The 16,256-nt window shown below is 39.3% G+C and overlaps 2 protein-coding genes across 6 annotated transcripts in view; one reads left to right on the top strand and one right to left on the bottom strand.

The window, feature by feature from the left end:
- Positions 1–381: 381 nt before the first annotated feature.
- rwdd1 (RWD domain containing 1) lies at positions 382–5,484 on the bottom strand. Its single transcript, XM_068734636.1, has 7 exons — positions 5,303–5,484; positions 4,767–4,832; positions 4,388–4,518; positions 3,117–3,260; positions 2,209–2,341; positions 2,042–2,104; positions 382–692 (listed from the first exon to the last, which is right to left on the bottom strand). Exons 1-7 carry the CDS (start codon positions 5,373–5,375, stop codon positions 580–582), a joined length of 723 nt encoding a protein of 240 aa, XP_068590737.1. The 5' UTR covers positions 5,376–5,484; the 3' UTR covers positions 382–579.
- A 2,172-nt stretch (positions 5,485–7,656) lies between these two features.
- Positions 7,657–16,256, top strand: part of zdhhc3a (zinc finger DHHC-type palmitoyltransferase 3a) — a 39,741-nt gene continuing 31,141 nt past the window's right edge. For 3 of the 5 annotated variants that reach the window (XM_068734574.1, XM_068734570.1, XM_068734573.1), the window contains exon 1: positions 7,663–7,727. The gene's annotated coding sequence lies outside the window, so the exon portion shown is untranslated. Of the gene's footprint in view, positions 7,728–16,256 lie in introns of all 5 variants that reach the window. The other 2 variants (XM_068734572.1, XM_068734571.1) reach the window with 2 other exon arrangements.

Below are 16,256 nucleotides of genomic sequence, written 5' to 3'. Positions count from 1 at the left end.
TGCAGAGCCACATGGTCAAAATATAAAATATGATGTACTACATTTCGAACATGTGATGTACTACATTTCGAACATGTGATGTACATTTGAAAATATAATTCAACTACAGTAGAAGCTACAACATAAAAATGCAGTTCAATCTGGAAACAGAATGTTGATATTAGAACTCAACACAACAATTGCTGATTGCACCTTTAAATAAGAGTGTGAATGCAGTAATCTTACTTGTAATGGAGTATTATGCTACTTTCATGCCAGGAAAACATCTGAATACTTCTTCCACTCCCTGGCCATACGTGATATTATACTGCCCCCTTCTAGCCAAGTGGCAGGCCTGTCACCGGGATGTCCTGCATGTCAAACAGCACCAGAGCCAAGTCACACGTTTATTCGGTCAATTTAATTGTTCAGGCATAGAAATTAACACTCGTTGGTGTGTGTTTGTGTGTGTTGCATTCACGAGGATTCTCTCTCCAACTGTTGTTAAGAGTCTTTCAAAAATAAATTTGTCTGGTCAGATGATTGTATCCCAGATAGGAGCAGGTGTGGTTCCTGTCAGTCCTCTGTCCGACTCCAGCTTTAGTCCTCATCACTCCCCATCTTTAAAGGGTCAAAGTCCGGGTCGTCCTCATCCAAGTCCAAGTCCTCAATGTCCTGGAAGAGTGACTCATCCACTTCGACATTGTTCCCAGCTGCGGAGGAAGAAACAGACTGTGTATAAGAAGTGGATGCAGTCACTGTGACGTCAGCCATTGGTTTGTGGACTGCCATTTTGAAGCCTCGAGAACGTCATTTTGGCTGTCGCCATCTTGGTTTTTGGCCATTGCGGGTGCACGTGAGCATAAAACTAGTGCTAAAAACAAACCAATCTCCAATAGATCAACTCTGAACTAAAGACTACAGCTTTTCTAGACGTGTTTTGTAATGTTCAATAGCCCCCCAACTCTACTCCCAGTTCACTGCAGTCTCAAACATGTTTGTACGATATTATTATGAATATTGAAAGGCTCCCTTCCCTAACACTTAATCACTTAACGAGGCAGTGAAAAGGAAGAGTTGGGAATTACTAAATTGGATATGAATTGGCAGGTCGCAATTACATTGGTTTTCTCATCAATCATCAAAATGCATGAGACATTGTGCAGTTTTAGGTTCTGCATGCTAGGCTTGTGCAGATATTAGGGCAATTTGAATTTATTTAAATATCATATGTTGATGATGTTATGAAAATAATCTCAATAATCTGTGCCCTACTGTACTTTTAGACAACCCACGTCTCCGTTCTCCATATGCCTGCTCACTAAAATAGTTGCTCTACGCTCCATAAGAGTAGCTAATGTTCTGGTTAGGGCTGTATAGAATGTAATTTTCTTTTTAGATTCGCAGCTTTGTTTGAGAGGTTTTTGAATGTCTGTCATCATATTTTATGATGTTATCGCCCTAAAAAATATGATTTGTGCTATTGTGGTTTTCTAAATGGAATTTATGGTGACGTTAGATTGCTGCTAGATCAGCCCTTTAATACAGGAGCGTGCCTCGCTGCTGCAAGCGGACGAAAATGTAATGATCGCTTTTGAAAGGCTTAACGCCAACAAGTTTAGTTGGATTAAAAACAGGTTCCAAATTTTGATTTTTTTTTTGATTACATCTATTTTTTAAATAAGTTTTGACTTTTGGACTGAAACAATTACATAGTTGTAAGTACTAATGTGATTGAATAATATATGTGAAAATCAACAAAAATATATATATATATTTGAACAATAAATGTTTGTACTATAAAAGATAACCTCTGATTCAACTCTAAAACATGTCTTTAAAATCAGTGCATTATGACAAAAGATATCATCTGGGACTGACGAAAAAACAACCCAGACACAACGTTGACATTTCAGTTATGGAATTATAGTTAATGTTGCTGTGCAATAAAATAAAGTTTTTTGTAAAGTGAAGTAAACCACTTGTTTTCTTTATACTAAAAAAAAGCCCCAATAACAACATTACGTGATACCTTAGAAATAGCATCAGTTCAAACACTCACCTTCTTCAAGGAACTGAATGTCAGACGTGTCCAGGTTGTGGTCCGTCTCAAACAGCTGTTTACCTGGTGAGGTAGAGATTACGTTCTCTTTAGTTCATATATTTAAAACAAATTTGGAATCAACTTTGCAAGTTGAGAGCCTTGAAGTAAAAGCGTCAAGAGTTTACCCGTGAGTTTGAGCTTCCCTCCCTGCTCCTCCTCTTTCTGTCTTTTACTCCTCAGCTCGGACATCTCCAGCTCAAACTTGGCTTTCCACGTCAGGAAGTTTTCAATGGTTACCACCGTGCCCTGGAACGCCACCTAATAAAACACACGCATCATTAAACACTACGCTATCATTGACGGTAACTTGGGTATTTTTTCAATCTGGATCCTATTTTTTTTCTCTCCAAGTGACTAAAGGGGACAACTTTTTTTTTTTTTTAAATTGGTCCATTATTGAGGAAGAACGCTGCAGACGGCAGCTACTGAACAGGCTGCAATGTAATTGCTCGGGGCGTCAATGTACGCCCACTATAAGTGCTTGTTTTTGGCACTGACCAACGAGCCAATGGCTCAGATTGATATTAGACATGTCTGCCATATAAAACATTTTTTTTTTACCTTTCATTTTATTCAAGAGTGCCGGTGTTGTCAAAGTTTGTTGTGTTGGAGTACAGAAAACGTAGCTTAGTGTATCTGAACGATTTTCAAAGTCGTGGCTGATTATTTAGATGATTTCGACAACGTGGACGAGAACGAGACTTCTGCGACTGAGACACACAAAACCAAACAGACGGATCATGCGAAAGACAAAGAAAAAGGTTTTAATTCTCTGTAGGGTTCTTTCCATAATGCTGTCTGACACTTATATCAATCTGAGCCTGTCAGTGGCAATAACAGGCACTTTTAGTGGATGTACATTGACGGAGAGCAGACTGGACCAATTTCAAACACTGTTGTCCCCTTTTGTCCCCAAACAACTAGAAACTAGAAGTGAGAAATAGGACTGAAATCAATGATTTGATATTGATTCATCGCAATGTGGAAGAAATACGTTAAATGAATGCCACATGTACATTTTTCCTGTTCCCACCTTCTCTGCTTCCTCTAACTCAGCCTCTTTCCGCTGTTTCTCCTCTTCTCGTCTGTTTTTCATCATATCCACTATTTCGTTGAGTTTCTCCTGAACAGCTGTCACCAGGGTGAAGATCATCACCATGCCCATGTTTTCCTCTGCCTGCAGAGGAACCCCATAAAACACATTGTTGATACAGGTTACACTGGTAACAGACAGATCGGCAGATAGTCTGTAATTATGGAGCCGTTATCAACTATTTATGAAAACGATCATCAGACAGCAGGCAGCTAGTTACGTGTCCTCAGCTTCTGATTGGATAAATATACTGGTTGTCTATGGGAAGAATAACAAGTGAATTAGTTCTAGAGATATATTTAGATTAGTTCCAAAGAAAGCACTATTAGCGATAATCACATTTTTATTTCTTAATTTGCCTCATGAATTATTACCCTTCTGTGAAATAAAAAAAAAAAAAAATATATATATATATATATATATATATATATATAAATAAAATAATAGAAATAGTGAAAATAATAATAATAATAATACTTTCTTTTTATATCACTTTTCCAAACAAATGTAACAAAGTGCTTTATAGGGCAATAGAAGCACAAACAAAAGTAGAGCTATTAAAGCAGTTTATATATATATATATATATATATATATACTGTATATATATATTCTAATATGTAGAGGAAGCCAGTGCTATGATGCTAGGACAGCTGTGATAATGTCTGTTAAAAGCCTGGCAGCAGAATTCTGAACCAGTTGTAGCTGTGAAAATTGCCACTGACAACACTGCCAGAATAAAAAGAGTTGCAAGTTGCAATAGTCAAGTCAATAGTCAAGTCCAAAAAAAAAAACTTTGCAAAGTCATCTCGTGTGCTCGACTGGATCTCTTTGACGGGTTGATTCTGGCCTGCGGAGCCGGTATGCAGGACACACCTGATCGAAACAGACCGAAGTGACATTTTTCTGTTTAACGAGTTGCAGCTGAATAGCTAATTAGCTATCGAGCCAAAGTGATATTAGCAGTGCACTTATCCCCTGTGAATGTATGCTTTGGAAGAAAAAAGAATGAAAGCTTTGGCACAAAGTGCTGGTTTAATGTTCCCTCTATTGGCAGTTAAGATCCAAAGATATCTGCAAGAGCATCCAAAAACAACACACTGAACAACTCCAGATAGACAGATGACAGGTTGACAAACAAGCAGTGGATATAGAATTTGGACCAGGAACCAATATCTATTGAGGAGATCATATTAGGTTCAGACAGACAGACCTGCTGCTGCAGTAAGGTGAGGATGTCCTCCATGTCGTTGTCCTCCAGGTTCTCCTGGGAGTGGATCTCCCACAGCGGAGGCTCATCCGGGTATTTCTCTACGTACGTGAACTTAAACGTTGCTTCCACGACTGCAAGAAGAAAGCAGACAGCTTGTGTGATTACAGTTAGCTTTATTTTCACTTTACAAGCTTTCAAATGTTTATTATACAGCTTACACAAGTCAAATCAACTCTAGCATGCCATTTCCATCACATTCACCATATTTTGATTATGTCCTTTACCTTTCAACAAACCCAAAGGTGAGATTTCTATAACAATTGTCGTGCGTACAATGGATGAAATTTTTACAACCACACACATCACTCAGTATACTCACTTTCACCATTTTCCCCTGCATCTGATGTTACAGTGATGGTGAAGCTGGTGGGGTCGTCTGAAAGCACTACAAACACACATGGATTCTTGTCATCTTGATATTTCATATCAATGAACAATCTTCCTAGGTTACAAAAGGCATCATCACAGAATGTTGTAAGGATTGTCATGATACAACAATAAAATGGATAAATACAGTATAATACAGTGATATATGCAGAATATAAATGCACACGAGAAGAGTTACACAGAATTTGGATGGAATTTGGCCTAACCTAGTTATCCTACCATTCGATATATACAGTCAAGGCCCATTGTAACAGCTTGTCAAATCAGTGCTGCATGTCTGACGTTTACCTGGAGTACAGTTACAACGACACTGAATATATGCCACTGGGTTACAAAGGAAATAGTTAGCTATTGTTGGATTTATCTTTGAGTAAATAACGTTGCCAGACAGCTAGCTGACACGCTAGCCAGCTAGCTAACTCTTGTCTTTCGCTTCTCTGTCTTAAATGACATTGGTGAAATCCACACCTGTGAATGAGTCTGGGTAGATGGACTCTATAGCTTCGAGTTCATTCCTTTGCTCTTCGGCGTAGTCTGTCATTTTGGCGTGGCTGCAGGTTATCTGGAAGTTAGACAAATCATCACCGCTACGTTCAAGCTAACACACTGGCTGTGCTGCGTGCGCCACATTGGTGATGGATGATATCGGTGTTCGGACTTTTTGGTCTGATACCGGTATAGTTACCGACCCGTGTAAAATTAAATTTAGGGGAGAACAGCTATTTGGACATTCTCACTGAACACATGTGGGCGTTATAACAAGCCACTTCTCTTTTGTTCAGGGGTTCTTCGCCTGCTTCTAGTGTGACAACGACAGCACCACTTGTTTTAGATCCATTGGTTGGGTCTGCTTGGGTAATTCACAAAGAATTCGACAGTGCTACCAAGTGGCAAATGTAGGAACTGAAGGAGGAACCGTCGAAATATACTTTTAACTATGAAGGTCTTAATGTTTTGAGAACTTTTCTCTTTATTTTCTGTTTATTTGTCTTTCCTGTCTTGTGAAAACTCTAAGCCATATAACATGAGTGCCTGTATTATGAATGATTGTTAGTTATGGAAGTTATAATGTGCTGTGTACCCCAGGACTCATATTCTTCTTTAAAACACTGTTTGTGCATCACTTATAGTACTTTATAAACCTTGAAAATCGTTTTATGAAGCCTTTCAAAATACATTATGTATTCTGCTTGTATTGCATTATAGACATGGCCCCATATACAGCATTAACACTATTCATTATTAAGGATTTATTAACATTTATAACTACAGTGGACTGACTGATTAAATATTGAGAAACTCAATTATGTTTATTAATGACTACCAGTTCAGATTTATCTGAAAATAACAAGTAAGTCAAGATATCTGCTGGCAAATTGAAATAAATTAGTGGACACAAACGACTGATCTGGTGACTGAAGAGAATGATGGACATTTATTGAGCAACAGTGAAAAGGCTGACACGTACATAGTAACAGAACGAGTTTAACTGGCCGTCTATTTTTAGCGAGCCCGGCTGGAAACGTGAGGCTCTAAAGTCTCAGGTGGAGCATCTCTGCATCCTTCAGATTTTCACTAATCAGGAGAGGAGCAGCAGGAGTCGGTGGCGAATATGCAGGATGTGGAGGAGGAAGGAGCATCTCTGGTACACAGCTCTGGTAGAAGGGATTGTCCTCGTTGGCTCTCGATCAGCTCCTGGTAGATCTGGATGTGAAGTCCAACAGGGTCTGGAGGAAACCACAAACAACACGTGTTGTATTGAAATAACATGCATCACCAACCCTCCACTAAAAAAATCGAATTAAATGAAGAAGCAGGGCTACACACTGAGACACTACCAAATATCTCACTCTGCTGAACATCCGGCTTATCAACTCTACCTTAAGTTGGTGGGAGGAAGAAGAGCTCTCTCTGGTCCATGAAGTTCAGCATCACAGTCAGTCAATGTGTGGAAATAGCTGTGAGGAGAAAGAGATTGTGTAAACAGAATGTAAACAGAAAGGCAGCTTTACTTCATCAGCCCAGACATGTTATTATGACACAGCTATGTTTTTTCTTATCTGAGAGGTGATATTTACGAGTGTGTCTCTGGTCCCTGCTGTGGTCTTCGCATAGTGATAAGAGAGGAGGCAGCGGTGCAGAAGGAAGCTTCAGGTGGCCCTAGAGTCATCTGGCAGCATCTTCAGGTGGAGGCTGAGGTTGATGGCTTGAGGTTTGACCTAAACTGTCTGCCAGAATCTGCAGGTGAAGGCGACACCTGCAGAATGAAAAATGAAAGTAAACAGGAAATGGACTGTACTTGTATAACGTTTTTTTAGTCTTCCGACCACTCAAGACGATTTCATCATTTACCCACTCACACACTGATAACAGGGGTTACTACTACTTTCTTAATGGTAGTCTGACCAAATCAATTCTATGTTTTTATGTTGTATATGCATTTTCTGATACTATAATTGTAATATTATGCCTGGTGCCGCATTTTTATATGTTATTTTGTCATTTGTATTCTAAAGTCATATTACACTTTGCCAAAGCCTTCTCTGTACATCAAAAATGAATTGAATCAAGCAATATATGCCACCTTATAGGAATCCTCATAGAAAACGTTGAATATACTGTTGTGATACAAGATGCCCCACTGGAGTTGTCTTGAAAACTATGATGGATGATAAATAAATAAATCTGGAAATGGGTGTGTCTGGACGTGTGTCTGGACGTGTCCTGTGACGTGAGAAAAGGCTTGAAACCTTTCCGATGACGCCATTGGCTCGCTTCCTCTACGTCATGACGTTTGTTGTTAGTGAAGAGGCGGAACCCGTGCGTGTCATCGAGGGGGAGCTACCGAGCAGCAACATCCGAGAAAGCCCCCGAAGGATGCTCGTCTTTTCAGGTGAGATTTAGCGGGACATAATGATGACTAATCCGAAGTTATTGCAGACTGAGCACCTACCGCTACTGGATAGTGACGCAAATAGGCAAACGGGTTCACTAAATGGTCACTCTGAAACATTAGCTAACCAGCTAGCGTCTCACGTTAGCTAATGTGTGTCAGCTGCTTTCAAATGCAGTCAGGTTTCAGTAAAATATAGGCCTATAAACTGTCTAACCTAATATAAATCAAGCCTTAAGCGGGTTTTACTGAAGTTGACTTTAATACCAGCTGTATTACTTCCTTCTCTGGCCAAACCTAACGCTGCTTGTTAGCAAGGAAGAAACTGTTTCACCCACGGGGACAGGGTGAGCTGGGATCCAGTGACCCGCATTTTTGCAAAAAAAAAAAGAAAAAGTAAATCATCCCCAGTTCTTTAATCTGACATACACGATAATGTATTCGAACTAGAAAATGCATTTCCTGCTGAAAATGCGTTGGAATGCTGAAAGCTGAAATGAATTGCAAAAACATTGCTGAAAATACAGAAATGGGAGACTACATGTCTGAAACATGTTGAAGCCCGAAAGCATTTAAACTACACTGCTGAAAACCCTTCTAGTTGAAACGTCTGACTATGGTTTCTGTAGCTGACAGTATGAGAAAGAAGAAGGCTGTGAAAGTTGAAGAAGTTTAATAGGATTTGAAGATTTTCTCCATAGATATCCCATTGAAAAAAATTAGCAAAAAGCTTAATAATTCAAAAGGTTTAAAGATTACAAATATGAAAAGTCATATCAGTCTCTCCTGAAAGAGCTGAACATTTTGATATTGGAACGGTTTCTGTGGCTTAAACAATGTGTAGTAGTAGTGATATTTGTAGTAGAAGTTGTAGTTGTAGTAGAAGTATTGTTTAAAGTAGAAGTATTAGTAGCAATAGAGATATTTAAAGTAGTAGTAGAAGTTGTAGTAGAAGTATTATTAGTAGTAGAAGTATTAGTAATTCGAAGAAGTAGTAGAAGTAGTCGTAGTAATAGCTGTAGTATTTCAGCAGTAGTGATATTTGTAGTAATAGTAGCAGAAGTTGTAGTTGTAGTAGAAGTATTATTAGTAGTTGAAGTACTAGTAGCAATAGAATAAGTACTAGTAGTAGCAGTAGTGACATTTGTTGTAGTAGTAGTAGAAGTATTATTAGTAGTAGAAGTATTAGTAATTAGAAGAAGTAGTATAAGTAGTAATAGCTGTAGTACTGGTTGTAGTATTTAATATAACAGTAGTAGTAGTAGTAGTAGTAGTAATAGTAATAGTAATGGCAGTATTTGAAGTAATAGCAGTAGTAGTAGTACTAGTAGCAATTGTACTAATAGCTGTAGTAGTATTAGTACTGGTAGTAGCATGAATAGCAGAAGTAGTAGTAGCAGAGAGAGAGCCAGAGGAAAAGAGGGAGAGACAGAAAGAAAGACAGAGAGAGAAACACAGAATGACAGGAAAACACAGATAGAGACTGAGTGTGAGAGAGTGAGAAAGGGAGGCAGACAGACGGTTAGATGGACTGAGTGAGTGAGACAGACAGACAGACGGTTAGATGGACTGAGTGAGAGAGAGGCAGGCAGATGGACTAAGTGTGTGGGAGAGAGCGACAAGCAGACAGATAGTCAGATGCACTGAGTGTGTGGGAGAGAGAGACAGACAGACAGTTAGATGGACTGAGGGTGTGGGAGAGAGAGACAGGCAGGCAGACAGACAGTTAGACGGACTGAGTGATTGGGAGAGAGACAGACAGGCAGACAGACAGTCAGATGGACTGAGTGATTGGGTGAGAGAGAGACAGGCAATTTTGATAAGATATTTTTTTTTAATGTTGTAGTTGAAAGCTTTTATCCTCTCCAGATCATAGCCCAATGGCTTGGAAGTCTCTCTGCACAATGTTTTCTTTGATAAATTGAAGCATTCAAGAGCTAGAGAGGTTAGAGTGCAGAGATTTCAGCCGAGGTCAACCAAAATGTCATTTGGTTCCAGCTGTTCCATTGTAATTTTATATAGTATATAATTATATATTTCACTTCTTTTATGACTAATAGTGTTCAATCTATCATATGCAGAAGTTTGGCATCATTTAGAGAGCCTGGATCCTCTCTGAGCCTGTTTATGTCTGTCATCCATGGGATTTTCTCATCTGGCTTCCACTCCAGGTCTCCTAGCTCAGCCTGTGGTTGGTCGATTTCAGTCAATGGACCCGCCTTAGAAGCGTCTGAGTCCTGGCTAACAAACGCATCGTTTGTCATAGACAGAAGCGTTAGCCAGTAGGGAGTAAAACAGTGGCGCGTCACCTGAACCGTGCGCATAACCTCGCCGGAATTCACACCCATCCCCCACACGGTCCCTTTGTTATCGGGCCCTTGTTTTTCCGCGGGGACATTTCAGAGACGCACCGGAAATACGTAGAAATATTGTTGACGGAAATAAGCGGAGATATACAGCAGAACAACGAAAAGGTAAGGAGCTTTGGATGATTTTGAAGGATATTACGCATTGTGTTTCTGGTGTTTGTTTGCTCACAGCCTTGTGAGGGTTTACCGGAGAGGCGATCTGATAGTAGTTCTGGAATCTGTGTCGAATGCTCGTGCTGTTTGATATTTCGGTTGCCTATGCTAACCGTTAGCTTTGTTATGCTAACTCGGAGAAGAGCGACTTATGGCTAGAAATACGTGATTTTGTGATAAATCTTTTATTTGCGTACACTATTTGTGTAGAATGGTGTTTGGAGTGTGTAAGAATGTCTTGGATTGTTTGTTTTAAGCAGATTTTGAATTTTTTTTTGAAAAAAAAAATATTTTTTTCATATTCATAATTACATGCAAATGGTCATTTTTGGACGGTAAATGCTACAGCGGACCCGAAATCGGGGGCGTCGGGCTTAATTATATCATTTAAGAGAAACCATAATCATATTCTGGGTTATTTAATAATCACGTCACAATCATAATTTCAAAACGTACAGACGGAAATACGCATTCTGCCGTAGAAATCGATCCTGCGCTCATAAACAGGACACAGTTTGTTAAAGAGGTGACAGAGAAAACGCCTCTACAGAGTTTTTAGTATTATTAGTTACTATGTAGTACAGTGATCATGTGAACAGACACAAACTTCTCAAAAGTCTTTCCAGCTGTTAAAGCCGATTGACAGCTGATCCAGCTGTGATCAGCGGCCGCCATCATCAGAAACAGACGTGAAGTGACGCAACTGAGGAAAGGACGTCTCACGTCTCCTAAAACATATTTCCTCGTTCCTCTCTCCTCTCGTGGTTTCCTCCATGCATTCCTGGTGGGAGGGACTAAGACGCAAGGAAAGGAGCCAAGTGAGGGAAACGGGGATGCAATTAAGAGACTTGGGATGTACCTTATGTCAGGGGTACTTAACTTTTTTCACCTCGGGGCTCAACTTTTCAAGTACTAAATGGCCCGGGGCCCATTCAAATATTAACACTGTATTGATTTAACTAATTCATCGCACTCTTGGTTTGATATGTATTCAATAACTAAATCAAATTCACTTACAGTTTAACAAGCAAAAACCTTGTCAAATACAGTAAATGACATGATACAATGTGATCATCACATTTATTTATCATGTGTATGTAAACCTGCATACAACAAGATGCCCAACAGGCTAACAATTCATGGAACAAATCAAGGTAATACAAGAACAAATTTTAAGGCTCAAGTCAGGCTTATTAACACAAAAATAACTAATAATTAGATTTTACTACAGAAAAAAAGGAGGGACTTTCAAAAAAACTGAGAAAAAAATGGAAATTTGATAAAGAAATATGTGGTAATAAAATATATACATTCAAAATGATAAGTTTAAAATTAAATAAACTGTAAATAGAATTTAAATAAAGTGCAAATGAAAATATAGCCTTATAATCTGCGAATTATATGCTTCAGCAGTCTTAATTTTTGCATGGCAGAACCAGACGTTGTTCTTCATATCTGTGACAAATGAACAATAACAACAGTCACAACAGTCCACACACTGGGCTCTCGGCTCTGCCTCGTTACCTCCGTTCACAAAGCCGTACTTAATGAAGTCAGGATTGTAAATTTAGACTTTTCGGGGGGTTTGACACCACTTTCGTCTTCATTTTTTTGTTTAAAATTAGTGCTGGGCAACGATTAACATTTTTAATCGCAATTAATCGCATGATTTTCTGCGATTAATCGCATTGTTATGTGCAATGTTCAATAATTAATTCAAAAGTAGTGTATTGTGCACTTTTATTTTAAAAGTACTGCTATATGAACAAAAGTGCAATAACATTTGGTTTGCACACTTTAAACAAATCAGGTTCTTTTTAACAGCAGTATTCTTTTACACACTAGCAGTTAAAATACAATTATAATGATTCCGATAATAGATATTCAGCCGGTGTAAACAAACTTTATCTTCATGTGTGTAATAGATGTAATTTGAATTATACACCTTGAAAACTGCAAACCTATCTACGTCATGTTTTTTTTATGTTTGTTAAATTCTCAGTAGGATAACTAAATGAAATGCTTATTATACATATTCCAAAGTCCGTTGGATTCCATAGACACTTTGTTGCGACCAGCACAACATTTCCAAGCTTGGTGTATAAAGAGTAAAAATTGTGGGAATGGGAGCAATTTGTTTGGAAAAATCACAGAACATTTTCCTGCTCTGCTTCACTCTGACCGTGATGTCATCACTCTAGCACTTAACGAGCTGCGCAATGCACACCCATTATAAAATCTGAAACAGACCCAAAGTTTTGCTGAAACTAAATCGGTGACTTCATGAAAACTATGCTAGCTAGCAAAATGTCCATTTGGCTCAATAACGTCCATCAATTTGTCTACGTTTTAAACTTTGAATCATGTTTCTACGTTAAAGTATGGCTAGTCAATATGGGTCCAAAGTTAAGTGTTTTTTTTGCTTTCTTCACGCCGAAATCCCATTCAAGTCAATGGGCCGATTTTTCATCGTAGATCGTGATTTTCGGGAAAACCGCTGGACGAATTTCTTATAAAAGTCATAGCTCACGATTCCTGATCAAGCCGCACGTGTTGAATTACTTTTTGAGCAGGTGTTGGCAACGCTGTGGGACTAGTTTCGCGGCAAACTCTGATGTGAAGATGGAGAATAAGAACTAGAAAATGCATTTCCTGCTGAAAATGCGTTGGAATGCTGAAAGCTGAAATTAATTGCAAAAACATTGCTGAAAATACAGAAATGAGAGACTACCAATCTGAAAAATGTTGAAGCCCGAAAGCATTTAAACTGCACTGCTGAAAGCCCTTCTAGTTGAAACGTCTAACTATGGTGTCTGTAGCTGAAAGTATGAGAAAGAAGGCTTTGAAAGTTGAAGAAGTTTAACAGGATTTGAAGATTTTCTCCATAGATATCCCATTCAAAACAAATTGCAAAAAGCTTAATAATTCAAAAAGTTTAAAGATTACAAATATGAAAAATATCACCCCTCTCCTGAAAAAGCTGAATATTTTGATATTCGAACAGCTTCTGTGGCTTAAAAAATGTCAGCAGTAGTGATATTTGTAGTAGTAGAAGTTGTACTAGTAGCAATCGTACTAATAGCTGTAGTAGTATTGGTACTGGTAGTAGCATGAATAGCAGCAGTAGTGGTAGCAGAGAGAGAGCCAGAGGGAGAGAGGGAGAGACAGAAAGAAAGACAGAGAGAGAAACACATAATGACAGGAAGACGGAGATAGAGAGACTGAATGAATGAGTGTGAGAGAGTGAGAAAGGCAGACAGACAGTTATTTGTACTGAGTGAGTAAGGGAGACAGGAGGACAGACAGTCATCTGGGTTGAGTGAGAAAAGCAGACAGACAGTTATATGTACTGAGTGAGTGGGAGAGAGAGACAGGCAGACAGACAGTTAGATGGATTGAGTGTGTGGGAGAGAGAGACAGGCAGACAAACAGTTATATGAACAGAGTGAGTGAGTGAGACAGGCAAACAGACAGTTATATCAACTGAGTGAGTGAGACAGGCAGACAGTTATATGTACTGAGTGAGTGAGTGAGTGAGACAGGTGGACAGACAGTTATATGTACTGAGTGAGAAGAGCAGACAGACAGTTATATGTACTGAGTGAGTGGGAGAGAGAGACAGGCAGACAGACAGTTATATGAACTGAGTGAGTGAGTGAGTGAGACAGGCAAACAGACAGTTTTATGAACTGAGTGAGTGAGACAGGCAGACAGTTATATGTACTGAGTGAGTGAGACAGGTGGACAGACAGTCATCTGGATTGAGTGAGAAGAGCAGACAGACAGTTATATTTACTGAGTGAGTGGGAGAGAGAGACAGGCAGACAGACAGTTACATTGACTGAGTGATTTGGAGAGAGAGACAGGCAGACAGATAGTTACATTGACTGTGTGATTTGGAGAGAGAGACAGGCAGACAGACAGTCAGATGGACTGAGTGTTTGGGAGAAAGAGACAGGCAGGCAGACAGACAGTTATATGAACTGAGTGAGTGAGTGAGAAAGGTAAACAGACAGTTATATGAACTGAGTGAGTGAGTGAGACAGGCAGACAGACAGTTATATGTACTGAGTGAGTGAGTGAGACAGGTGGACAGACAGTCATCTGGATTGAGTGAGAAGAGCAGACAGACAGTTATATGTACTGAATGAGTGGGAGAGAGACAGGCAGACAGTCAGATGGATTGAGTGAGTGAGTAAGTGAGACAGGTGGACAGACAGTCATCTGGATTGAGTGAGAAGAGCAGACAGACAGTTATATGTACTGAGTGAGTGGGAGAGAGAGACAGGCAGACAGACAGTCAGATGGACTGACTGTGTGGGAGAGAGAGACAGGGAGACAGACAGTTACATTGACTGAGTGATTTGGAGAGAGAGACAGGCAGACAGACAGTTATATGTACTGAGTGAGTGAGTGAGGCAGACAGACAGAGAAAGAGAGAGAGTGTGTGTGTGTGTGTGTGTATGTATGTGTGTGTGTGTGTGTGTCATTGGTTCCCATGGTGACGACGCAGCAGTTGGAGAGTCTGTGAGTCTGTGTGTTTATAAACATTAGTAATTAGCTCAAGCACGAACACCTGTGAGCCTGCCGCCTTTTCATGAGAAAAAAACTGGAAAACACCTGTCAAACAAAACCACAAAACTCCCATAACCATAGCCCCTATTGCTCCGATATTAAGACTGACGCGCAAGGATGACTTGAAGAATAGATCATGCGAATATTGGATCTGTAGTGTAAAAGAAAGTGGCATCAATGGCGATTTAGAAATGGGGTACGGTTGTCTGTGCAAGACTTTTTTGAAGTACGTTTTAACATTGGGGTCTATGGAGGAGAAAGTTGGTTTTCCTCTCAAGTAAAGGCTTTTGAGCCAAATGTGTAAACCTGTGGGATTCCAAAGTCATATGTCTACGACAAGGACAAGATTAGCTACGTTTCCATCCAAAAATTATGCATGTAGAGTGAAAATTGAGGAGTCAGTCGCAAAAGACAAATATTTTTTTCACAGGAATCTCAGGCTTCTCTTCACTCTAGCGGTGACATCACGCACTCTAAGCTGCGCAATACACACCCATTATAAAAGCAGAAAAGGACTGACAAACATATGAAAGCAAAAATGCTACTATTCAAAAAGTGTAAAAGATATCAAAATGATTATGACATACAATCATTGGTCAGGGTTTTCTCAACATTTGAAAGTTTAAATGGTGTCTGTAGCTGAAAGTATGAGGAAGTAGAAGGATCTGCAAGTTGAACAAGTTTAAGAGGATTTAAAAATATTCTCCATAGACATCCCATTCAAAAAATAAGTTGCAAAATGCTTAATAATTCAAAAAGTTGAAAGATTAGAAAAATGATGAGAAATAGCACCCCTCTCCTGAAAAAGCTGAACATTTTCATATTTGAATGGTTTCTGTAGCTTAAGAAATGTGGACGTTATTAAGTGCCAAAATACGTACGGAAGAAATAGTTGAAGAATAAAGATTGCTGAATCAGCATTCCAACAATAACTAGAAAATTTCGCAAGAAATTTTGACAGTGTGGCTTCTACTGCCCGAAGACGTCACAATGTATACATAAACGCTGATGTTACCGGCAGTATCGTTGAGGTTCGATTGAGATAATGCTTCTCTCTTTTCTGCATTTTAGATTCATACTCTTGAAAAAGTTAAACCAAGTTAAAGCTGACGCTTTTATTTTGAAAACTTACCGGATGCTCTATCCCTTATCGGTGTCTGACTTCCTGCCTGGGTCGATCTGCTCTGTGTTAATTGACGCAATAAACCCGAGCCTTGGGCTCTCGCGCACCCTTCATTGAGGCAGAGTAGTGTTTGCCTCCCCTTAATGTCAGATCAGCAACACTAAATATGTTCTACACAGACGTGAAATACAGTACCTATTATATGGAAAGAAAGGACATATAATAAAAGTGTCTACAAATATTACAGTGTGTGCAGGAATGAGACAGCAAAAGGCACGCGCTCAACCCAGTTAGTGAGGGATTCACAGT

This window comes from Cebidichthys violaceus, unplaced genomic scaffold, assembly GCF_023349555.1.
Source record: "Cebidichthys violaceus isolate CVI_PGR_0920_01 unplaced genomic scaffold, fCebVio1.0.p SCAF_65, whole genome shotgun sequence".
NCBI classification, from domain to species: Eukaryota; Metazoa; Chordata; class Actinopteri; order Perciformes; family Stichaeidae; genus Cebidichthys; species Cebidichthys violaceus.
Note: the sequence above shows the minus strand (reverse complement) of the source record. Positions and strands in the feature narration are given on the sequence as shown.